The 26209-nt window shown below is 34.0% G+C and overlaps 2 protein-coding genes across 2 annotated transcripts; one reads left to right on the top strand and one right to left on the bottom strand.

Annotated features, from left to right (window-relative positions):
- Nucleotides 1-9454: 9454 nt before the first annotated feature.
- On the bottom strand, nt 9455-10935 carry LOC111905364 (uncharacterized). Its single transcript, XM_023901058.2, has 2 exons — nt 10829-10935; nt 9455-10750 (listed from the first exon to the last, which is right to left on the bottom strand). Exon 2 carries the CDS (start codon nt 10724-10726, stop codon nt 9611-9613), a length of 1116 nt encoding a protein of 371 aa, XP_023756826.1. The 5' UTR covers nt 10727-10750; nt 10829-10935; the 3' UTR covers nt 9455-9610.
- Nucleotides 10936-11881: 946 nt separating this feature from the next.
- Nucleotides 11882-13944, top strand: LOC111905363 (pentatricopeptide repeat-containing protein At5g15010, mitochondrial). The gene has a single exon (XM_023901057.3). It carries the CDS (start codon nt 12206-12208, stop codon nt 13817-13819), a length of 1614 nt encoding a protein of 537 aa, XP_023756825.1. The 5' UTR covers nt 11882-12205; the 3' UTR covers nt 13820-13944.
- Nucleotides 13945-26209: the final 12265 nt, after the last annotated feature.

Below are 26209 nucleotides of genomic sequence, written 5' to 3'. Positions count from 1 at the left end.
GGTGAAAAGTCTGACGAAAACGGACGTCGGATGAAGAAGTTATGAATTTTTAACGGATTTCCTGTCCCGATCTGTTAAAAATAATAATATAAAAATTAAAGTCAAAATTAGCCGACGAGGTCGAAACGAAAGTTGTAGAGCGTAACTTTAGCTACGCATGCATATAAAGAATGTTAAAAACGGAGCTCGTATGCGAAAGTTATGGATTTTAGAAGTTTTTGCGCGAAAAACGAGAAAAATCCCCAAAACCGAGAAATTTCGCTGAGTCACCTCGGACACGTCATCCCTCGCATGCGAGGCCTCCACGTGGTACCTCCTGATAGGACCGAGCTTCGCGTGTCGTCTTCTGATTGGACCAAGTCCGCGGTCCACTCGCATTCGGACATGCTCGCATGAGACACCCCGCGGATGCTCCTCGGACACCCCTTCACATACATGGACTCTTCTCATTGGACCGAGACTGCTGATCAATCCGAAGCTCATAGCTGACCAGTCCGAGCCTCGCCGAAGCAACCACCTGGTCCGAGCCTCGCAGACGCGTGCCATCCCCTCCTCGGTTCGGATCCGAGCCTTCGGTCCTCCTCCCCTATAAATAAAAGGGTGCGAGGCCTCCCGGGGGTATTTTGAAAACTTGTCATTTTTTGCCCCTTTCTCCATATTTCTTTCATATTATCATCCCCCGAAGCCCCGGTATCAATTATAAGCCCCGGAATACACCACGAAGTGCCCGTGAAGCCCAGAAAATTTATCTTTTCGGTTTCGAAGCCCGACTTTTGCAGAGCCTGGTTTCTCAATAAAACTCTCGGTTTTATTAGAAACGATCGTTTTAGGAAACGAATTGCTGCCCGGTTTTCATTAAATCAAGCGAGTGTGTAGTCACTTTCATCTTACACATAGATATGAAATATTTTATATAAAATACGTGCTATGTGTATATATGTTGTTTGTTTATTCGAGATGGGCGTTAAATGAATGTTTTATACATGTTTAAAATGATTTAAAATGTATATATATATTTTATCTTCAAATATGTTGGGTAAATATGGGTAGATAAAGTATGAGGGATAGAAGTACAGTATAGATGTACTTTGGTAGCTATGAATTTAGTACAGTATAGATGTACGTTGGTAGCTATGAATTTAGTACAGTATAGATGTACGTTGGTAGCTATGGATTTAGTATGTTGGCAACTATGGACTTAGTGTCTGTTGTATAAACCTTGGTGACGATGTGACTTCGTGCTTATTTGACATAAATTGTTGAGGGAAAACAATGTTGTCATCCAGGTGTTTGTTTTGTTTGACATAAATTGCTGAGGGAAAGCAATGTTGTCACCATACTAATTGCTTTATGTCAGGTGGTCTTATTTGACATATATTGCTGAAGAAAACAATGTTGTCACCTATTTTGGTTGTTTATTTGACATAAATTGCTAAGGGAAAAGCAATGTTGTCACCCCGGTGTTTACCTTATTCGACATAAATTGCTGAAGACAGCAATGTTGTCACTTTATTGGTCGTTTTGTGTTAGGTTGTCTTGTTTGACATAAATTGCTGAGGAAAGCAGTGTTGTCACCATGTAGGTTGCCTTATTTGACATAATTGCTGAGGAACCCCCGAAGCAAAGTCGTCACCCCTAATGAAAATCCTTAGGCTAGGTCCCTTGTGATAGTTGTTTTAGGGACGTAAGGTAAGGATAACGGGTATGGGTAAATACGGTTATTTTAGGTGGATGAAATTAATAAATTATTTGTTGATTGATAAATTAAAAGAGTTTATTATTTATGATGGGTTGAAAACCCTATATGCTCACCAGGCTTCCAAGCCTGACCCACTCAGCTTTTTATATTACAGGTAGTGGACTTCGAGCATAGTCGGATGATGATGATGAGTGATTTTGGATTATAGGCCAGTAGTTGTAAATAACTGTGTAAGGCTTATAATGTCTTGTTTATGCTTTTGATCTGTATCGGAACATGACATCCCGAGGTTTTGTTATGAAATAAAAATATATATTTCTTAAATAAAGGTTTTGATAAATTTTTATCATATTTGGTTTTGGGAACAAATTCCGCAACACTTTTAATCAAATGATTACTCTGATTTTGTTTTAAAAAGCAAAAACGAAATCGGTCTTTTTTGGCCGTGAAATTGGGAATGTCACATCAATTCTTATTGAAATCAACACATAATCTAAGGGTTCATCTACGCTAAGGGAAAATAAAAGTTTTTGAGCCCATAATCATAGATAAAACATAAGTAAAAGTCATTTAAAATCTAATTGACATGGTATGTAAAAGCAAACCGAACGATTTCACTTTGTACTAACACTTGATTATTCCAAAACTCGCTTCAAACATGATCGCCAGTCTTCAAAATGTCTTTGAAAGCTCTCTGATCGTCCATGTTTGGATCCTCTTTTCGTATACATTTTATAGCTTAAGAGATATCCATATATAAAGTTTCCAATTTTTTGCAAAAACATGTCACGACAATAGGTAACTCACGTCACCAATATATGTTTACCAGGTATCCACCAAGTAATTGATAGCTCATCATTCCTCATGCAGCCGTGTTGATCAACGGATACACGTTCCAAAGGCAAGTAGCTCACATCGCAGACTCTAGATTTCAACATTTTATTATTCTCTTTGATTTAGTCCAACAATCCAACAAATAATTTTAGCTCATTTTTATCCAAAAGCATCCTCTCAGCTACAATATGAAATTTTAACATAATAAGTATTAAATATCTCAATTTAGGATCAAAATACAACAAAGAAATACTACCATATCGCATAAGTTATACGTATAAAAATAGCGATATCACAGGCCAAGAATGGACTTCTATCTTCGAATGTAATAAAGAGACATAGTCTAGTTCCACGAATTATGCCCTTCTCATCCATACAAAGGATATGAATTTTGTTAAGGTGGTAAGCAATTGGCTTTTGTGTATTGATGTTATCATTAATCAACCGAAGAATTTTTAGTAATTTTAGAAGGGTTGTTCTATAATTATCCCTTTAACCAATTTTACCCCCCATCCCCCAACATCAATCTAATCAACCTTTTTATTTTTGATTTGACATCATTTTTTTATTTTTCTTTTTTATTTTTTTTATTTTTCTTTTTTATTGTTTTTTCTTTTATTATTATTATTATTATTATAAATTTCGATAATCATATAAAATTCCGACAATATTTTAAAATTCGGACAACGTTATAAATTCGAACGATATTATAAAATTCGAACGACTATATAAAATAGAACAAAAGTAAAATATGTTTTCAATCCGTATAACACACCACGTAAATGTAATATCGAACCAATTAATATATCCGTGATAAATAAAGACAAACTTTGTTTTTGTTCCGTTTTATATAGTCGTTCGAATTTTATTATGTCATCCAAATTTATAATGTCATCCGAAATTTAAAATGTTGTTCGAATTTTTTACAGTTATCGAAATTTATAATAATAATAATAATAATAATAATAATAATAATAAATAAATAAATAAATAAGTAAAAACAACAAAAAAAAAACAAAATAGGAAAAAAAAAACAGAAAAAAAATACAAAAAAGTGGAATTCAAAAAGAAAAAGGATACTTATAGCATTTTAGAACTTACATATTTATCATTAATAAAAAGTAGACAAAACTGCAAAAATTGTCCCTATGGTTTCTTATTTTTTGTGGTTACGGTCCAAACGTTTGAAAAGTTGCAGATATGGTCCTTTTCAACAAGTATTGTCGTGGTTTTGGTCCCTCGTCCGTTAGTTGGTTGTTAACTTCCTTAAAATGACAATTTTACCCCCAAGGACCATTTTCGCAGTTTTGTCTTTTACATACTATAAGGATCATTTTTGCATACATTTTTTTTTTATTTTATTGAAATATTATATATTAATAGATATTATTTTTAATATATAATATTATATATTAATAAATATTCTTTTATTTGATTATTAATTTATTTTAGTTGATTTCGTTTAATTTTTTTTATTGGAGTAATTCTTTTTTATTGAATTATTATATATCAATGCATATAGTTTTTAATAAATAATATTTATATTATTAGAAAAAGAATAATTATTATGATATAAATATTATTTAGAAAATAATATTATTAGAAAAAGAATAATTGATAGAATTTAATCATGAAGATGAAATACGATTAGATGAAGATTCTTTTAGAGTTGGGTACTTTTTTGTTTTCATTGATATGAAAATTGCTTCATGAAATAATATATTTGAAGAATTGAAGAAATTAACAAATAGTCTTGGATTCTATTATAATGCATTAAAGTTAGACATCCACAATACATTAAACTTATTAGAGTTGAAGAGTTTAATGGATCGACATATTATTATTTTACTTTGCCATCCAGAAAAGGCTGACGGCACAGCTTTTTGCCCGTTTGTCTTCAATCGACATGTATTGAACTTTAAAAGTTATTTAAAAATTATATGTAAGAATATCATTTTGATTGAAAAAATAGTTAAAAAGTTTTCTATTTTCCACTGAAAAGTTCTACGGTCATTGAATTCCATATCTATTAAATGCCCAACATGACATCCTATAATGGTAGAGTTTAATCAATTAAATGTCAATTAAACATGCCACCTCGTTCAACTCTCCTATTAAACTATACATAACTAGATGGGAATCATTCGCGCCCGTTGGCGCTGACTCATTTTTTTTTTTTTGTTCTTACAGGTTGTATATGTACTGCAACATACCGTTATATTGATAAAAATATATTTAACATACAGGAGAAATGATTATTGTCCCTGCAATTACATATTCAGCATGGTTAAGTGTTTTAAATAACCACTCCATAATTAAAAAAAAAAAAAAACAAAGATCGGTTAAAAAAAATACAAAGTGGGTAGGTCACCAGATTAGAGAGTGCAGCCAGTATTAAAGCCCATGAGGTATCATCAACCACGGAAATTGATAAATAACTAAGCACTTGAAATACATATAAATAAATGTCAAGATTATTGTACGGAAATAATTATATAAGATTGCAGTGTTGAAACTTAAAAACACTCACTCGCATTGCATTTTTCTTCTTGCTGCAAGGCATCCCACTATCCCCGTATCTATAACAAAAAAACAGAGGTTCATAAGGAAACACAACTGCAACCATGGAAGATGATGGAACTTTAGCATCAGATGTAAGAACATTAAGTGTCCCCTTCACTAGAGCCTCTATCAATTGTGCCTAATAAAAATTGAGAAAAAGTTATATTAATTTCCACCAAATGATAAGTTAGGAACATACAACATATCTTAAAATGTAAGAATGGAATTTTGAGAGCAAAAGAAGGAAGAAACGAAAACCTATGGTTCAGACATTGAAAGTAGAACATGAAATGCTATATGAAAGACACAAATCTATCATTTCATCACATTTGAATGTCAAAATTAAAACTATTTTGTCTAAATAAGTTAATTAAAACTATATTTTTGATTAATTTGTATTTTAAAACCATTTCTTTAAGTTGAATATGCGAAAAAAAATCTTTTTAATGGAAAAGGAAGAATGAGTTGGAACATTGAGGATCAGTTGCTTGCAATTCAATCTGAATGCCATCAAGCTCTCTCTTGAACCTGTCCTTTGAGCTTGCATAAATCATCTTGCTCCTCACTCTTGCAGTATCCGGTGACCTTTCAATTTCATGCCACATTTTACACAAGTATTAAATTATGTGACAAACCGAATATTACCAAAAAAAACATTTATTATATGCAGTTTTGGGGTTTAACCCCCTATAAATTTATTTTTTCCAACCAAAACCATAAACTTTCAAATATCTGTTCCGAATTAAACCATTTTGACCTGTTAATGTTATATCAGGTTCACAGCTAATTTTCCAAACTAAACATATTCAACTGTCATATCAAGTCAATATGGTTAAATTGGAAAATGTCTTGAATGAAACTTTTAAGGTTTGATTGGAAAAAGATAATCTATTAGTCTGTAAACTGCAAAATTGCGCCAAAATATAATAGATTATTTTGTAACTTGCCATTATATTAAACTTCAGAAAATAATAAATAGCTGATTGGAGAGTTATTATTACCATTATAATTTATTAATGGGAAAAAAAATTTGATGGGGCAATAACAACTATTATTTTATTTTTTCAAATCAAACCATAAAAGTTTCTAACATTTTCCAATTTTAACCATTTTAACCTATTACATTAGGTTTGACTGGCGTTTTTTTTCTTACAAATCAACAATATTTTATTTTTTCAAATCAAACCATGGAAGTTTCCAACATTTTTCAATTTAACCATTTTGACCTAGTATAATAGATTTCACGGTATTTTTTCCTAATCAACCATAGTGACCAGTTAAATCTTGTCAAAATGGTTATATTGTAAAAATATCCAACAATTTTATGGTTTAACTGGAAAAAATTAAGCATATGTGGCCAAAGTAAACCACAGAGATATAATAATGTTCTTTTCTGTAACTTACTCTATGTTTAATTTAAAAAAAAAAAAAATAACGACACCACTAAAACGTTATTGGTACCATTATAATTTATTAAATAGAAAATTACAAAAAACACACACACACATTATATTTTGTGCAGTTTTGCCTTTTAGCTACTAATACTATATATTTTTTCCAAGCAAACAATAAAAGCTTTGGACATTTTCCAAAATATAAGCATTTTTATAATAGGTTTCATTGATGTTTTCCAAATAATTCATACCGGTCAAAATAGTTAAATTGGAAAAATGTTTGAATTTTTTATGGTTTGATTGGGAAAAGAAAAAGTATAAGTGGTTAACTCACAAAAATTATGCAATTATAATGGTTTTTATGCAATTGAGCCTATGTTAAGTTTCAAACAATGATAAAGAAACAATTGAAGGGTGTAATTGGTACCATGCGATGAAGAAGATCCTGCTTTTTGGGACATTTTCTCAAACAATGATTACTTATGATTTCTGAATATCTGAACAACTTTCTTTTCATGGCATCAAAAATATGAAATACAATTATGATTTTTTTTATGGTATCATATAAAAGTATAATTTCATTTTTTTTTTTCCAAACTCACCTTACAGCAAAAAGTTTATATATTTCTTTCTCTTAAAGCCTTTCATTCTAATGAAATGATTTCTTGACAAATGAAACATATTTTTTAAATTCTAATGGAGTGAACCATCTGGTTCTTTCCTATATTGCACAATATCAAACATTGCCTACTGTAGCAACTTACTATCATAGAGTGATATGGATCAATACATTGTTCATGTGGCAAGTCAGCCGTAGTGGAGCCAAAAGTTTGGATTATTCTTACAGATTAATACAGTCGTCACGAAGCAATGAGAATTGAAACCAGAGTAAATTAAAGAACACTCACTTCAATTTACCAATTAGTTATAATTAATCTCATAAAAGGTTGAAATTTCTCAAACCCATTAGTCAACCAAGCCAGTCAAGTGGAAAAATTAAACCTTTTTAACTTTTTTCCTAAATTTCGCAACCCATGAAACACTTTGATCAAAGAACAACCATGCAGACGCAATGTTCATTCTTATAATAATGCTCCGTATTGAACATAATTCACTGATTGACCCTGTAAAAGCATTTTAAACAAACAATCTCAGTAACAATAACAAAGAATCTATGTTTAGTTGAGAAAGAGTATAACAAATACTTTCACAAACAATTGATACTGAATATAGGTTTTGATTAATCCTAATCAACTGTTACCTTCTTATAAAATTAAAAAAAAAAACATGGATGTATACTTCTCCACAAGTATATCAATCTTTATTACTTGGCTTCTTCTTTAAACTCGTTCTGTGTTGTTTTAAAAAGAAAAATCCCAACAAAGACCTTTTGCAAACTTACACATAAAATCCCATTTTTTAAAATTATCTTTATTTCAAATAGAAACGGATTTTTTAGCAATGGTTGAGGTAAAAACAACAGATTGACCTCAATCAAGTGTACATCATTTCTGCCAAATAACCGAAAAGGAAAATATTAAAAACCTGGTTGTAGCATTTCATCGAGTACTATGAGTGCATTGTGAAACTTGTTATCAAATATCAACGTAAGTGGGCATGCATAACTGAATCGTGTTGTTGGGGAGCAGTGATTTGGTATCTGCAAACAATAGCATAAAAGTAAAAACCAATGACACTATGATTAAAAGAAACTCTTAAAACATAAGTTTTTATATACTATTTATTTAGGTTCAAAAGTTTAAACTTTATAGCCACGTTGCTTTAACTCCAACTCTATAATTTCTCTTGAATCACAAGTCTAAAATACAAATTAAAATTGAAACAATTGATCTCATCTGGACATAATGAGGTTGTTTATTAGCGTATCTAAAATAACCTCACATATTGAACAACCTCTACCACTTGATCAATGAAATCTGTTTGAAATTAATTTCATCAACCCCTAAACACAAAATAAGAAAAAGTAAAAACGTAAACAGCCAAAAAGGCAGAAAGATGAAGGAAAATCCGTTATTTGTGCATTTTGCTCCATGAATTGCAAAATATAAATAACTTACTTAAATGAGGGTAAATCACAAAGAGCATCTAATCTAATGTAATACGTATAGAACTTGAGAGGGGTGACAGTATCAGGGTGCACTTTGCGTTTGCTTTTGGTATAGCCAAAAAGAGGAAGCAACAGTTGGTGGCGGCTGGTTGTTTGCTGTCGGTGTCGGAGTTTGCTGAGAAAAAAAGGGGCGCGCCGGTGGAATTACTTTGCCATAAAAACTGGGGACCTCACCTGAGACGTCAATTCGACGATTTGATGTCCATACATAACAACAGTGGAGGTGAGAAGAGAAGCAGAAGCGGAATTTCTAAGACAACGGAAGAGTTGTGAAAGGCAGTTATCGACAGAGTGATGTATTGATTGACGGATGATTTACAGAATTGGAAGGAGAAGGTTAAGAATCGCCTCGAAGGGATGCATAAGAAAAAAAAAGGTCGAAGCTCTATCTGATTGAATACAATGGCGGTTGAAACTTGGAAGAGATACAATTGAGGGTGAGTAAGCAAGAAAAAAAGGGGAAGAAGGCACGTATTGTTGTGTCAGAAGCTGATGGGGGTGAAATAAAGCAAATTTTCCAAAAGTTGGAACCATGAAAAGAAAACAACGAAAGCAAAACTCTAAGTGTCAAAATAACGAAAAGCAAAACTTCCGTGGCCAAACATGAAAGAGAAAAAAAGTTACTGTTGCTCAGGTTTTTAACGATTAATAGTATATATAATGGATGCTCTTCGAGAAATTGAAAACAAATTTCACATAATACTCTTATGTTTTTCTTTCATTTGTAAATGATATGATCAAATCTAACCTAATAAATAAAGATCATTTGTTCATGTTTAAATAAACAGTCACGAAACAATTGTTTTTTCTTACACTGAAATGAAAGTACGCGAGTGCTTTAGCATAGTTAACTACTAGGCTTTATGAATTCAAAAACGAATACACTACTTGATTAATGTCTGTGCGATAATATCACTGTAAACAAAGTACAACCTTACATCAAACACCCAAAATCACTAGCAATTTTCACACAGAATCACCATAGATATTGGATCAATTCCTACCAAGTGGCAAAGATCTGCAAGAATATGTTTCTTTAAACTCAGATTTTCTTGAAGAGGTAAAAATCGATGCATAAACTTCCTTATTCGCATGTGCAGGAGCACTATCCCCTGCTTTAAAACGTTTCCCATTCGCCTTCAAACCATTAACATCTTTCCCATTTGTTTCAATCTTACCTGAAATCTTCTGAGGACCCTTCAAATCAACAATCCCATGTTTAGTCCCACTCAACTTAACTCCATCATCACAAATACCTGTCTCTCCATTCTTCACTTTCTTCACTTTCTTCTCTCTTAACTTCATCTTCTCAATCTCCATCTTCTCTCTCAACAAAATCACCTCTTCTTCATTCCCATTGATCACAATCTTGTCAGATTCCGCAAAATCTTTATGACAGACATGACAAGTGGAGGATTTGACCTCTTTCAAAGCTTTGGAACTTAACACATGCCCACAACTCTTTAAAGCATAAAACTTGTACTTACCGTTGAACTCCATCCCTGTGATTGGACATTGAAATTTCACATCACCGCTGCTAGGAGAATCTGATCCAGGTATAGCTGCAAGCTCGACTGCTATCATGTCCTTCAAACCCTTTATATGAGAGAAGGCTTTTGGCAATTTCTTCATCAGCAATGCCTCGACTAAAGGTTGTTTATTGAACAGATTTCCTAGATAATCAACTACAATAGGATGCTTCAAGGGCTCGTTTGATAACGCACAATTCAACCATTTTGATAGCCTCTGTTCATTCGGATCACATTTATCAGGCTTCTTTTCGGCATACATGTTGAGATAACAGTCGCGGGACTCCGCCCCCGTAGCACCGCCATCACCTCCGCCGCCAGAGAGACGAAATCGAAGGCTGAGCGTCGATAAACTTGTGACTCCGGAGTTTTCAACGGTGTCGGAATCTGAGAGAAGGCGGCCGTTCACGGTTAAGAAACTGGAGGATACAAGGGTTTGATGGATTGAGCTAATTTGGGAAAGGAAAGATAGTTTGAGGTTGCGGATTGTGAGATTAGGGGTTAGGGTTAGGGCACGAGTTGGGATTTGAAGATCTGGGGCTTGTATGAAGATTTCTAAGTTCTGGGTGTTGGAATTCATGATAAATTTCGAGGTTTTTGTGTTCTATATGCAATGAATTCGAAAGAAATTTCAGATTACTAATCGACAATAGTGATATTGAATGAGAATTTTGCGAGTTACCTGATCGACTGAAACCCTTCCCGTAATCCGATCACAATTGTTCTTTTACAAGGCAAATGGAACCTATAAGCCGACATATAGAACGAAAGTTTCATTTATACCCTTACATTATAGATACACTACAAAATGACCCCAAAGTTAATATAACCGGTATCCACGCATCAATTGACATGAATATTAAGATATTGAAACCATAATTTCAAAGTTTATGGACTTAAAAAAAAAACTGTAATTTCCTTTTATCAAATAGTATAAGAGTAATGGTATGCTCTGACCGAATAGCACTAATCGGTTCGGTTATTCAATTAAAAAGTTCATCTTTAGTGTTAATGGTATGCTCTGACAACACATTATTTAGGTTGAGGAAGAACATCCCCAATTCAAGTTTAATGAAAGTTGAATGGAGGAGATAGATGGTTGATGTGACATTGAATGAGGGTCAGAAAAACAAATGCAAGTTTAATGAAAGTTGAATGGAGAAGATAGATGGATGATGTGATATTGAATGAGAGTTGAATGAATTGTAAGATGATGATCTAAAAGCTGAAATATTAATAGTATAAAGTTCAATCTCCTTGTATGGTTGAATTAAAGAATAAATCATCATTTGTAATTAAATGATAAAAAATAGTATGATGATTTGACAATCCAATAAACTCTTATTAACGGAATAGATTATAAGAATTAAATAATAAAGTTATACGAAAAATGAGATGTTGATTTCAAAATCCATTAAACTTTATAGAGTTGAATATATCGTGGAACATTCCTTTCAATTCTCTATAGTTTATGCAAAATTTAACGGATAGATACATACACATCATATTTTTAACTAATTATAAATTGTTTTTATTCATACATCATTTTATACATATTTATCAAGGCTAGTGTTTATTCTCCACCGTAGATTAACATTTCATATGCATTAAGTCATTGTATCAAAACAAATCTCCCTATCTTTCAATAAAGGCTCGAATATCTACCTCTGATCGCTTTATCTTATTCACATGGATTTGCTGCATATTGGTGTTGTTAACTTGTTATTGTATAGATGAGTAAATGGCTAAATAATTGGGGGAAATTTCTTATTAGAGATTAATTTGGGGGCGAATGTGAAAAAGTATACAAGACAATTGACAAGGTGCACTCCCTCCGCTTTTCCTATTACAAATTTACAATAAAACTTGGTTTAAAAGAGGAGTCTTTCGGAGGCATTTTCTCAAACAGCTGGTGTGTGTTTCCTTTCTTTCTTTTAGTAACTCTGCTTCTATTCATGTCTGCATCTTGCTTTCTTCTACATAGACCCGCTTCAGCAAATCGATCTTTCCCAAAACCATCTTCGTTTTTCTGAGTGAATGATTTAGGTTTTCATTTGGAATGTGGAACTTCAGAAGACAATTTGCGCGATCATTGTTATTACATTCGCATCACAATAATTCCAATTCAAGAACTTTTCCTACTGTCATTGGCTCAACACAATTTATCTATCAACATGTTGATCCGTCCATATCCTCTAATGGTTTTTCAATTAAACCGTATGGCTTTCCAATATTTTTCTCTTCCTCAACTTACACACGTGTAGGAAATTCAGATTCTGAGGAACCAGATGAAAACGAGTTAGAAAATGATAGCGAGAGATTAGTTCCCTCCAAAGATTCTATCAAAAAAACTGAACTTGAAAGAGAAGTTGGATTGATAATGGAGATAATCAAGCGACCTGGTCGAAGTTGTATTGCTTTGAGGAACAATCTTGAGAAATGTGGTGTGGCCACCTCGCCGGAGCTGGTGGTTGAAGTTCTCGCGCAAGTTAGGAACGATTGGGAACTGGCGTATACATTCTTTCTTTGGGCTGGCAATCAGCCAGATTATGCACATTCTTTGCGCCAGTATCATTCCATGATCGGTATTCTGGGTAAAATGAGAAGATTCGATACTGCTTGGACATTGATTGATGAAATGAAGAGAGGTGGAAAGAATGGCGGAGAATCAATGGTGACTCCTCACACCTTATTGATCATGATCAGAAGGTATTGTGCTGTTCATGATGTGGGCAAGGCCATCAACACCTTTTATGCGTATAAACAGTTTAACTTCGAGGTTAGTATCAATTCATTTCAAGATCTTCTTTCTGCTCTTTGCCGATACAAAAACGTGAAAGAAGCTGAAAGTTTGATGCTCTGTAACAAAGACGTTTACCCATTAACAACCAAAAGCTTCAACATCATCCTCAACGGATGGTGTAACATCATCTGCAGTCCACGAGAAGGGAAGAGAATATGGTGGGAAATGAACAACAGAGGGATCCATCGTGATGTTATATCATATTCAACTATCATAACTTGCTATTCAAAATCAAGTGAAACAAAAGAAGTAATCAAGATTTTCGATGAGTTGATAGCATCAGATATTAATCCCGATAGAAAGGTTTACAACGCTGTGATTCACTCTCTTGCAAAATCCGGGCTTGTAGTTAAAGCACGCAATCTGATGAAATCAATGGAAGAGAAAGGAATATCTCCAAATTCAATCACGTACAACTCCTTGATCATGCCTCTTTGTAAAGCACAACGATCTACAGATGCCCGTGAAGTGCTCGATGAAATGCTGCAAAGAGGATTGCTCCCTACAGTTCGAACATACCATGCTTTTTTCCAGGCATCAAGAACAGCTGAAGAAGCTCTTTTGATATTGAAGAAGATGAATGTAATGGGATGTTGCCCGAATCATGACACTTATGTCATGTTGATTAGAAAGTTCAGTCGATGGGGGGATTTGGAAAATGTGTCGAAGATTTGGAATGAGATGATTAGCAATGGGCTGGATCCTGATCGGAGTTCTTATGTGGCCCGGGTTCATGGGCTTTTTTTGAATGGGATGTTGGAGGAAGCTTATAAATATCATGTGGAAATGAAGGCTAAAGATTTATTACCTGAGCCTGAGATAGAAGAGAGGCTGGATGAATGGATGAAAATCAAATGTAGCAATTCATAAGTACAACATGTTTGATGCCTTTGATTGAATCTATATAATGAGTTGTTGTATACATGGATCTTGAGCTCTACCATTAGACCCTTTTATTTAATGAGTTGTATACATGAAAATCTTCATTAAGTCTATATTTTTTACCTTATTTACAAGTTTTTATAGTTAAAAATTGTTACATACCTTTGATTTTTACATTGCGGTGATTCTTTAATGGATGAATCATACCAAGAAAGCGTACAATATTATGTTTACGATGACTACAAAGACAGACTTGAGGGATAATCTAATAGACGATGAACTAGAAGACGATTTTAAAGCATATGCCAAGGACGATTGCAATGATGATTTCTTGAACACTTTTTATGATATAGAAGACGAAGCCTCATGTAAATTATATTAAAACAACGAAAAATAAAAGTACAAATGACGAGTAAAAAGACACTCGAAAAAACAAAAACTAAGGATAAGGGACATGCCATAAGCCAAAATCTAAAAACTAGGAACACAAAAGAAATGGGAAAAATCCTATAACTAAAGACTAACAAAATATAGGGACAACATCATCCATGGTCATTAGAACGTAGTTATACAAGTCATGACTGATGCTCAAACAATCTTCTTTCCAAGAATTAGATTGTATATACTTTGCCTTCTCACCTTAGACAAGATGAATTTTCATTGCTATAAAGAACCTCAAATTTATCTGAAACGGTAGTCTTTTTTATGGGATGAAGACATCAACATCATTCCTAATGGTGCGGAGTATGAAAAGGACCATGATGATTATAATGAGGAACTTGATAAAGTAGAAAGAGACCATGAGAGTGATGAAGAAAAAAGTGTCATTAAATAATGATTCAAAGGTTATCCTGTATCACCAACCAAAGAAGAAAATGAGAACATCTAGGTTGGACCTTGATGTTATCAATTTAACTAAAGGAGATGGAACCGTGAGAGATGAACTAGAGGTGGTGGTAGTAGACCTAACAATGGAGCAGGTTTGGAGCAAATCAACATTGATCGAAACCCTTTTAACAAATTTCAAAATCCAATCCAAACCCGCTCCATAACTCACAAGGTTTTTTTTGAATAATCAAACACATTTTACTTAATTCTTAAAATAATATTTTTTAAAATTAAAAAAAAAATGTCTACTACAGTTTAATTAAAAAAAATATATTTCGTACTAAAACAAATGTTGATTTAGATAGCACATTATGTACTCGAGGACTTTCGATTGGAATTAAAATCACTATTGCAGTAATTTTCGATTGATTTTTTACTAGAGATTAAAGTGAAAGAGAATAGCAATTGCAAACTTTTTTCCAGTTGATAAATGATTGTATTGATTTATAAATGGAACTGACGATTGCTTGATGAAATATAAATGAAATGTCATCATGATTCTCGATAGAAAACTGAAGTCTAGAAGTCAAGTCGTTAAGTCCTAGGTAAAACGGTTTGGCCTCTGGCCTTTGCCCTTTGAACTTTCGATTGGAATTAAAATTAAATGTTAAACAGTGTATAATATAAATGTATAATTCTAAAATTTATATGGAGTGGGTTATAAACAGATTTTATCGGTGATCATCCAAAGGGTTAGCGGTACGGGTTGTTAACAAGTAAATGAATCAAAATCTTGTTGGATTAGGTGTGTTCTCAAGAATTTATGCTTGAGCAAATATCAACATATGGGTCAGATTAATTAGGGTCACATCGAGATTCCTCATATGAAAGTTCTCAAGGAACTGACCATATGACTTTGAAAGCGACAGAAGAGCCCAATCATTGGCTTACACCTTTGGGATACGACACACATTCTTCTAATGATCATTGGCTTGCACCTAAGTAACTAGATTGGGATTTAGAAGGCTCTAGTACTTTATAGCATTATACTTTTAATGTAATTATACCCTATCAAACCCGTTCAACTAACGACCATCCTATTGGATTAATGTCTAAGTCCATAACTATAATTGGTAAGACTTGACCCGACCCGGCATGGTCCATTTGGGTTGCATGGCATCATGCACTTGGATAGACTAAATGAGAGAAATAAGACACTTATGGTTATTAATATATTACAAGTTCTAGTATATTAATAATAAGAATAATAAGATTATTTAATTAGTATTGATCAAGAATTAATCTAGGATTAGTTAAGTGATCAAAAGAAGACTAATTAAATATATGGGTTGATTGTGCAAATCATCCATACTTATATAGTGGGCTAATGCTCCATGGATTATCTAGTTGAGCTAAAACCCATATGATGCTCCATGGATGCTCCATGGTGTATTTGTACCCATGGATCATGGAAATGAAAGGCCATGTCAATTAGGGTTTGCATGGTGTAACCCTAATTATATATGCATCTTATTCTTGATCAAAATCGGCCACTAGTGTGTGTAAAAGAAGGGCTAGCTAATTTCATGAAGTGTAGAATTCTCTCAAGTTATTCCAAGTGTATTTGGTGTTGTGTGAACCATTTGAGGTGTCACACTTGGGGCACTAGGCACTCAAGCTTCATGAAGACTTTCTACATGAAAAAGGTATGTATTCTATCTTGTTATATCCATTGTTTTGTATACTAGATTAGGATAATACCTTGGATGTTCATATTTGCATGTATAATAGAGAAAACATAGATCCAAGGTATTTAGGGTTGCATGTACACTTAGGAGTGTTAGAATGCTCAAAACCCAACAGTGGTATCAGAGCTTAGGCTTGTTTTCTTGTTATACTTGCAAAGCTGCTTAAAAAATCGAAATTGTTGTTGTCTGATCATCAGACTCGGTGAGTCCATCCGGAGACTCGGCGAGTCCATGCCTAAAAAGTGATCAAATCGATCCAACTCGCCGAGTTGGTTCATGCACTCGACGAGTTGGACCCCCAGACAGCATAAATTCGACTTTTTTGGCTGGAATTGGACTAGGAACATTACCCTAAGATGTTTTTGGACTTATAAACTTGTTTTTGATGTGGTATTGTTCATGCTAATCCAATTTCAAAGATAATTGTCAATAGATTCATGTTTTGTATTAGTTTAAGGTTTAGACTGATTACATGAAAAAGTTTGATTTGAATTATCTTGTTCTTATGAGTTTCTTAGATTAATAGAAAGTTGAGTGAAATAGTTGTTTTCAATCCAAATTAATCTAAAAGTTGATTCTAAAATGTGTTTTTGTAACTTGTCCTCAAGTTATATGAAAAGTCACATTTAAGTTTCATAAAACTCATAAAAGTTGGCAAAGGTTACAAAAATGAAGAGTCTAGTTCTAATTAAATGGTTTTATGACTCCATAATTTGTCCTCAAGTTATGGAGGACCAAGAGTCTCTTCATTAAATAATAAATAAATAAAACGTAACCTTAATTAATTCCATAAGTTATAAAATAAAGAAAAGTTAATTCTTTTATTAGTTTAAAGTCTTCCATAACTTGTCCTCAAGTTATGGAACTTGAAGAGTTTTTGGATTAAAACTACTTTAAACACATAAGTTATGGAATTAATTAGTTTTGAATAGTTTCAAAACTTGCCCTCAAGTTTTGGAATTTGTAAAGTTTTCCCATGGATACTTTAATTCCAAGTTATCCCTTAGAATTTTAAAGAGTTAAAATTCAACCCTTATACTTTATAATATTATTAGTTAATAATATATATGTATAAGAGTAAAGTCAGTCTTACCGCTAGTACGCCTCATTCACGAAGCCTGTCTATAAGGTGGGTATAAGTTTGTTGCCTATAAAATGGCAACTTAATGAGTGTCCACTCTCACCCACCACTTGCTTGACTGGTGGAGGGTCGTTAGCCGAACAGGACTAGAATTCTCCCTTCATTAAAAGTATTAATGATAAATACTAAGTAACTAAACTCTTAATAATACCCAATCTTAGTTACTTAGGAAAATGTGAATAAGGTGCTAATCCATGAAATTACACTTTACACTTTGTTTAAGTTAGTTAGTGGAGCGTGTGTGGTTAACCGGCACACTAACTCGTATTTAACAACGTAGGTAAAGGGTAACTTAATGTTTATCATAGTATCGATGGAGCGTGTGTGGTTAACCGACACATCGATTGAGGGGTAAACACTTAAGGGTACCAAGTAGTTTGCATGGTTATTTCACACCTTGTTTTGTGATCCTCGGCATCCCAGTCACAAAACTTGAAGGGCACACTCGAGATTGAAACATGCCATTGAACAATTCAATGAATCTCAAAAGATCTAGGAGTTTCAAAACCAATTAAAACCTAATAATGCATTTCGTTTATCTTGGTGGAATTGGTGAATCGTCATTCACCTACCTTCAAATATTTTATAGCTTGGATTACGGCATACCTCTTCTAAGTTATAAAATAGTTTGTAGGGTCCTAGCCTTAATATTTCATATTGGGTGTCATATTAAGGACTTAAGATCAACTATCTTGAATATCTCCCAAAAGATGTCTGGTTTAGACATTTATGATCTTCCCAAATCTCTTGAAACAAGCTTTCCTAAATGAAGATGATGTCCCATGGAAATCATACTTCTTTCACCTCCTCCAATTATTCTCCCTAACCCACAAGTTCAAGGTCACTCAAGCCCTATTGGCAAGGCAAGGTCTAGGTGTGATCACATCTTGGAGATGTAGTCACATATTGACAAGCCGGGAGAGTTGGGTGTCAAAGTCTTGAGACACCTATGAAACAGACTATGACAAGACCCTTAATGATCTTATCTATTTGTTAAGATCAACTTCCTTAAAACTTGATGGACATTGACAATATTGACACAGGAAATCCAGAAAAACATTCTCTTCCCAATGGAAAGGGATCGGCCATAGTCAACTCGGTTGACCAAATGGTAAAGAGAAAAGCTAAATCTGTGATAGTCCCGTGTACCATTACCAAAGGTTCCATATGTTTATATTGCCAAAGGAAGGGTCATTAGTTGCGAAGCTGCCAGAGTTACCCAAGGTTGTAGAACTCGCTACTCGGTACCTGCTCGGCCGACTGGGGAGTAGCGAGTACTCGGGAGTACTCGGGGAATACTCGGATTCGGTAATTCATGTAGAAATGTTTTTTAGAAAATTATATATGTCAAAATCATAAGTTAAAATCATAATTTGATTAAAATATATAACCAAAATTAGATACATGTGAATACAAAAAAACTGAAATACACATAATTGTCTCACTACATGGATAATTACTGAAAATTTAAGATATATATGTAGTAATAATCACATGTTTGTGTTAAATAATAAATCATTAAGTGCATTATACATATTAATCTTGAAATTCTTGATTTTTTTCTCCTTTTATGACAATTTTGACCCTTTGACCGAGTTTGACCGATTTTGACCGAGTTGGCCGAGTTTGACCGACCCGAGTAAGACCGAGTAGGCCCGAGTTTGACCGAGTTTGTCCGATTTTTGACCGAGTTTGACCGATTTTTGGCCGATTTTGACTAAATCTGAGTTTTTTGGCCGAGTTGACATTACTCGCCTCGGTGGAGGGCCGATTCCGAGTAATCGGCCGAGTACTCGGCCGAGTAGGCCGAGTTTTGCAACACTGGATTTACCTAAGGATGTTAAAGTCAATAAGTTTGACCCTACTTCAGGTAAAGTCCACTATCTAACTCTGCTAAGTTTCTATTCTGAGATTCTGGATACATGATGTGACTGGGTCACATGGTGATGTTTTAAGAATCAAAGAAAAATGAAGAAACTTAGAGAAAGAATATGTTGAATCTGATCGCATAGATGGATTTCTATCGCGTAATTTGAAGATCAGATTCTTGAGCTACTTCTTAGGAGTTATGAGATATTGCTTAGGAATAGATAACAACAAGTTTTCATATGGATTGTAAGGACAAGTTTTTCCGCAATGTTTCTAAAAATAAAAGGAAAATTTCTGATTTTATTTATTTTAAAAAATATCCTTACAATGGCATCTGTGAAAAATTGTGTTGCTTATAGGATTCAATTAATAGCAAGAGTGGAAATATGAAATTGATTCTTTCATTTGTGGTAATGTCTAAATTTACCAAATAAGGAAAGATTCCCATCACCCAAGTTTCAATTGGACCAGAACTTGGAATCATGCAAGTTGTATAGCATGATGAATGAGAACTTTCAAGTATTGGAAAATTAAGACTAATTACTTGTTCACATGGATGTGTGAGTCAAGTGAAGGACTAAGAGATCGAGTACACATTCTTGTGCACTGATTAAGTCCACCACAAAAGATTGATAAGACTATTCATCATGATTTACTTAAGTTCAGTAAATATGGTTATACTTACAAGCATAAGTGTAATTCTAAGACATTGGAAAAGGTTCCAATGTAAGGCAGAGCAAATAAGAAGAATCAAATTAGGCAGAAGGATAAAAGTTTCTCAAATCTGAAAAGATGGGAGAGTACTTTAGTATCAGTTTTTATGATCATCTTGATGATTTAGAGATCTTATCACAATTCATCCTCTAAGTGCCTTCTTATAGCTAAGAAGAGGAGCTATGAATTGTTGAAGTGGTTAAATCAAGAAGATGATTCATAGTTCGTTCCAAAAACAATTCTTAGAGTCATACTCCAAGATTGTAACTTGAGTGACATGTCTTAGAGAAGGTTTAAAACACTTGTCAAATGTAAGAGTAAAAGTTTTCTACTCTTGTACATTTGAAATTGGTAAGTTGTGATGTTTTGGATAAAACAAAGACCAACTAAGGCCAATTGTGTGAAGTGTTTGTCTTAATTAGAATCCGCACTATCTCTTGGATGCTTGACAAGGGAGTCTTATATGTCAAGAGGACAGTGGGAATCTTAAAGGTCTTGAAAGTCTCAAGAACTAATCAAGAATAAAACCTAAAGTTCTTCACTAGCACACGACTTGAGGTTTATAACCTATCGTGTTGACATATTCTGTGCCCATTCCAGTTAAAGTTGGTTTTGCATATGAGTTCTTAGAGTTCTCAATTGGGTGCACAACAACTTGGAAGCAATGGCAGGTCCTTGAGCTGCCAGGTGGCAAGAAATTAAGATTGAGTTCAATCCATATGAGTGTGGATTTGTCATTATCCTTGTCTTGTGTCTATGGTTTTGACAATTCACATGGATAAGAACACATACACCATTAAATCTAAGTGTCAAAAGGTTTCTCTCCGATTCATGAAAATGATGGTGAGGAAACACTTTCACTAAGTAGATTTTAGCTAGATAGCAATTGTGATATTTGCATTCTCAAAGTCGTTAGTGGAGCGTGTGTGGTTTACTGGCACACTAACCTGGACTTGTGAGAAGTGGCAAAAAGGTCTAACCATTATGATTACGGCATCCCTCTTCATAATTGTTTAGACACACAAGTGTGCTATCCAAGGGAAGGTGTATGGTTTTGATAAAGTCTTATCGAAACAATCTAGTATCAGAAATCTGAACTTTGGTAAGAAAGTCAGTTGTTTTCTGAGTACATGTCAAATCTAGTGGGAGCATAAGTGTTATGCTAATAATCATCATGTTAGTGGGAGCATGATAATTATGATAAGTATTGCATGCTAGCAATGTTAATTATAGAAAACAAAAGTTTCAATTGGAAAAGTGTTGTTTTGCTATAATTAAGGGAGAGGAAATTATACTTCATCTCAAATCTATAAGCTTAGATCGTGAGGTTTTAATCATTTAGTCAAGGATATATATGAATTTCATGTTGGAATGGCTCAACATAAGGAAATTTTGTATATGAGTCCATTATTTGCGTTCTAAAATTCGATTATGATTACGACATCCCTTTTCATAATCTGAATTATGAGAACTTGGCAAATTGAAATGGACATATTATAGCAAAAGACTGGTTTAGTCTTTATGTGAGACATCATGAATCGTGTCCCATATGCTTCGGATATAGGATCGATTACATGTGCTATATTCATCCTTTCTAAAATTTTCCAAATGCTTGGGGCATTAAGAAGGGAAAAGGTTTAGAACTGGATATGACTAAAAGGATTAAACAATTGTCGAGGACAATCTAAGGTTTACCAAAGATTGGTTGCTCAAGGACATTTGGAAGTATAGTGATAATTCTGGAAGGACCATATTGACATAGTCTGTAAGGAGGCAACTCATGTTCAGAATTGATAGTCAAAATGGAATATGGAAATGTTTCAAAGTTAGAAATTATTCAATCTGTGTAAGATTAGGAAACTTAATGCAAGAAGGATGTTTCCAAGGAGTTAATCTCCTTTGGAATACTCTGTAATGATTGTTGTCAAGTCTTTTTGACTTTGTGCATAATCATTACAAGAGGATCAATGCATATAAGTTTAGAATCTAACAGATTTCAGTAAATGACATGAATTTGGAATTCTTGTACTTGCAGTAAGGATTTGGGAGTGTGAAAAGAGAATCATTGAAGTTATGTTCAATGGATCTAGTTCACAAAGTAAAGATCATAAACAAACATGGTATGCATACATGGTGTATGGCATGACTAGTGTTTAGCAAACATAGTGTACATGCTTGGAGCATGGGACAACTATTGTTTTAAATTCAAGAATAAAGTTGATAGCTGAAACAGTATACAATGAATAATGTGTAATCATATGGTGATAAATAAAAGGTGTTTTATTTATGTTCATAGGTTTTGATACCATATTGGATTCAATTATTATTGTGTTTCATTTTGCATGTTTTGACTTCCAGAATAAACTAGGTTATTCTTCCGGAATGACTAAGTTATTCAAACCATCCACAGTCGGTCATATGTTGGAAGTAGATATGAATTAAGACTGTCATGGGTTGGCTTGTAGAGGTCTAAGGTGTTGGACAAAGGGCTACAAAACTCATGAGTGCTCATAAGTTCTGAGTATTGGATTCAACCCGCGCTCATTGGAATCACTTCATGGATTTTATCACGAGTGATCATGAGACGATAATATCTTATATTCTTCAAACCTAGAGATATGAGTTGTTACTATGAGTTGGTTCTACATTGATTGCACGAAAACGCATTTGGTAACTCGGTGCTATAAAACGTGCCTTTGTGTATGATTCAACGAGTAGTAGAACAAGCCATATGAGTCGAAGTTTATCCATTCCTTTTACCTTCGGGATAAAAGCGATATCTGTGGGCCCCTCGATGATTTGATGATGACAAATGGAAGTGCTCGGCCGGGCTAGGACTGATTTGATTTGTTCAATTAGTCAGTCATCATAAATCAGAAATTGGGAAACAAAAAATGGACATAGAGAATGATTATAATCCATATCTCAGTTCATATGATATCTATAATGGAGGAATATATGATCCCTTATCTAATGGACAAGTCATTGACAAAGGTCAGAGTTCATCGACAAGGTCAGAGTTCGACAAAAGCTTTTGAGAGCTACGATTGCCAGTTGGTTCCTGAAGTCATACGCAATAATAGTTTTAGACTTATCCAAGTGGGAGACTGTTGGATTAATGTCTAAGTCCATAACCATAATTGGTAAGACTTGACCCGACCCGGCATGGTCCATTTGGGTTGCATGGCATCATGCACTTGGATAGACTAAATGAGAGAAATAAGACACTTATGGTTATTAATATATTACAAGTTCTAGTATATTAATAATAAGAATAATAAGATTATTTAATTAGTATTGATCAAGAATTAATCTAGGATTAATTAAGTGATCAAAAGAAGACTAATTAAATATATTGGTTGATTGTGCAAATCATCCATACTTATATAGTAGGCTAATGCTCCATGGATTATCTAGTTGGGCTAAAACCCATATGATGCTCCATGGTGTATTTGTACCCATGGATCATGGAAATGAAAGGCCATGTCAATTAGGGTTTACATGGTGTAACCCTAACTATATATGCATCTTATTCTTGATAAAAATCGGCCACTAGTGTGTGTAAAAGAAGGGCTAGCCGATTTCATGAAGTGTAGAATTCTCTCAAGTTATTCCAAGTGTATTTGGTGTTGTGTGAACCATTTGAGGTGTCACACTTGGGGCACTAGGCACTCAAGCTTCATGAAGACTTTCTACATGAAAAAGGTATGTATTCTATCTTGTTATATCCATTGTTTTGTATACTAGATTAGGATAATACCTTGGATGTTCATATTTGCGTGTATAATAGAGAAAACATAGATCCAAGGTATTTAGGGTTGCATGTACACTTAGGAGTGTTAAAATGCTCAAAACCCAACACATCCACCACACAAAGAAGCAGTAGGTGAAAAGGACATTCCTTTAATGGTCATTTTATAGGTTATTTCCTTATACATCTCTTAGAGTGCGGTTTCGTGAATGAGGCATACTATTTATTTGACTGACTTTTAGTTATAAATATAGTATTTAAACATTTTATATATGTATAGGGTGTATTTTAAACATTTTAAAATCTTCAAGGTTTAAATTTAATTTTGAATTAACTATTAATTAACTGATCTTTTAAACCAAATTTTGATTTATCTTTATCTTTTAATTAATCAATAGAGAACGTTTTAGCCTTAGGTACCTAAACGGAAGTCATAGATTATACTAAACCAAGAACGCGCATAAAAAGAACGCCCAAATCTGACTTCGTGTGAAGAAGTTATGATTTTTCTAAGTTTCAGGATAGCAGGAGACAGCTAAAACTCGAAACAACTATCGAGTGATTTGTGGCCAACCCAATCTACACGAGAATCGAAGATCTCGACAATAGTAGTGCAACGTTAAAAAGTCTGACAAAAACGGACGTCAGATGAAGAAGTTATGATTTTTTAACGGACTTTTCCAGTCCCGGCATGTTAAAAATACATTATTAAAAATAAAGTCGAAATTAGCCGACGAAGTCTAAATGTGAGTTGTAGAGTATTTTCTCACATACGCGTGGATATAAAGAATGTCGAAATCGGAGCTCATACGCAAAAGTTACGGATTTTACAAATTTTGGGCACATACTTCGAGGCGGGTTCGAAGGGAACGCCTTGTGTTCCGAGGGAATGCGCCGCGTTCAAAAATGTTGGGTCTCGGTTAGTCCACGTCGCCACTGGTCACATTACTAGCTCTGTCTGAGGCTTCGGTCAGTGATGAAGCATGATACTGTTGAACGTGTTGTGTACGAGAAGGGAACGCCCTGCGCTCCGGAACGCCCAACGTTCCTCGCAGGTACGCCCTACGTACGAGGTTCAGCTAACCCCTATAAATATGATGCGAGGTTGCCCGGGGTTTGGTTTATTTTCTCTCAACTCTTTCACCATGAAACACCTCTTTAGCCCCTCTAAGCTACCTCGAAGCCCCGGTAACATCACTAGCACACGACGCAAGTCCCGACGCCCCCGAGATTTCTGAGAAATCGAATTTCTCCAGTCGAAGTGCAACCCGAATTTAGTCTCGTCTTCATCAAGACACCACTTCTACCAGGTGAATTCATACCCCTATATTTTCACGTATTTTCTATGTTTTAGGGGGGGGGGGGGAATACAAGTGAAACGCAAGAAAAGTTTATGTTAAAATACAAATCGTTACACATAAGTTCTAATGTTTTACCTACATCTTATGTATAAATGTTAAATACATAAAATAACGTTACTATTAAAGTTATAGACTACTTTACATGCAAAGTTGGTAATACACCAAGGTTTATCATTCAAATGAAACACACTTTTTTAAAAACTATAATAGGTATAGTTTACGAGATATTCATGATAGTTTTACATGTTATAAAGAAAAGAAGAAACACTTATATTCAAAAGAAAAATGGACTTTTCATACGAAAACCTGTTGATACTAAATTTTGTGAGATATATGACTTCATCGAACCTTTCAGTTCGCAGATTAAGTCCTGTTTTATAAGCCATAATCTCTTTTAGGGAGAGCATGATACTTGGGTATAGATCTATATGGGATTGACAATCCCACACCTAAACTGTTAGCTACAGTTAGACTGGCAGGTCTGGGGTGACAAACGTCGTATCATTCCAGCGCCTGAAGAACGTTGTTACAGGTAGTCTGGGTCAATAGTATTTTTATAAAAACTCACATGGAGTATTAATACATCTTGGTTTACGGGACTGTTAAACGCCTTAGTGATTATATATACATATATATAAATCTACTTATACCACCACTAAAATATGGAAAATATTGGATTTTCTAGAAACAAACTTGAATTTCTTTATACTAAAAGGCATGCTATTCCTATACAAAAATGCTTATGAACTCACCAACTTAAATGTTAACACTTTTTCAAAACTACTTGTATTCCTTAGGGATTCAGTAATACAAGTAAACACCAGCTTTTGGGGAAGGGACGCTAAGGCGTCAGTTTCAAAACTTATTAAATCATCATATTGTAATTTATTTTGAAACATGTATCACAATCAACAATGTAACTTTTAAATTATATTTATGATGGTTGTGTTTACTATCTTTACAAAT

This window comes from Lactuca sativa, chromosome 6 (assembly GCF_002870075.4).
Source record: "Lactuca sativa cultivar Salinas chromosome 6, Lsat_Salinas_v11, whole genome shotgun sequence".
NCBI lineage: Eukaryota > Viridiplantae > Streptophyta > Magnoliopsida > Asterales > Asteraceae > Lactuca > Lactuca sativa.
The sequence above is the reverse complement of the archived record's forward strand: the minus strand, read 5'-3'. Positions and strand labels throughout refer to the sequence as shown.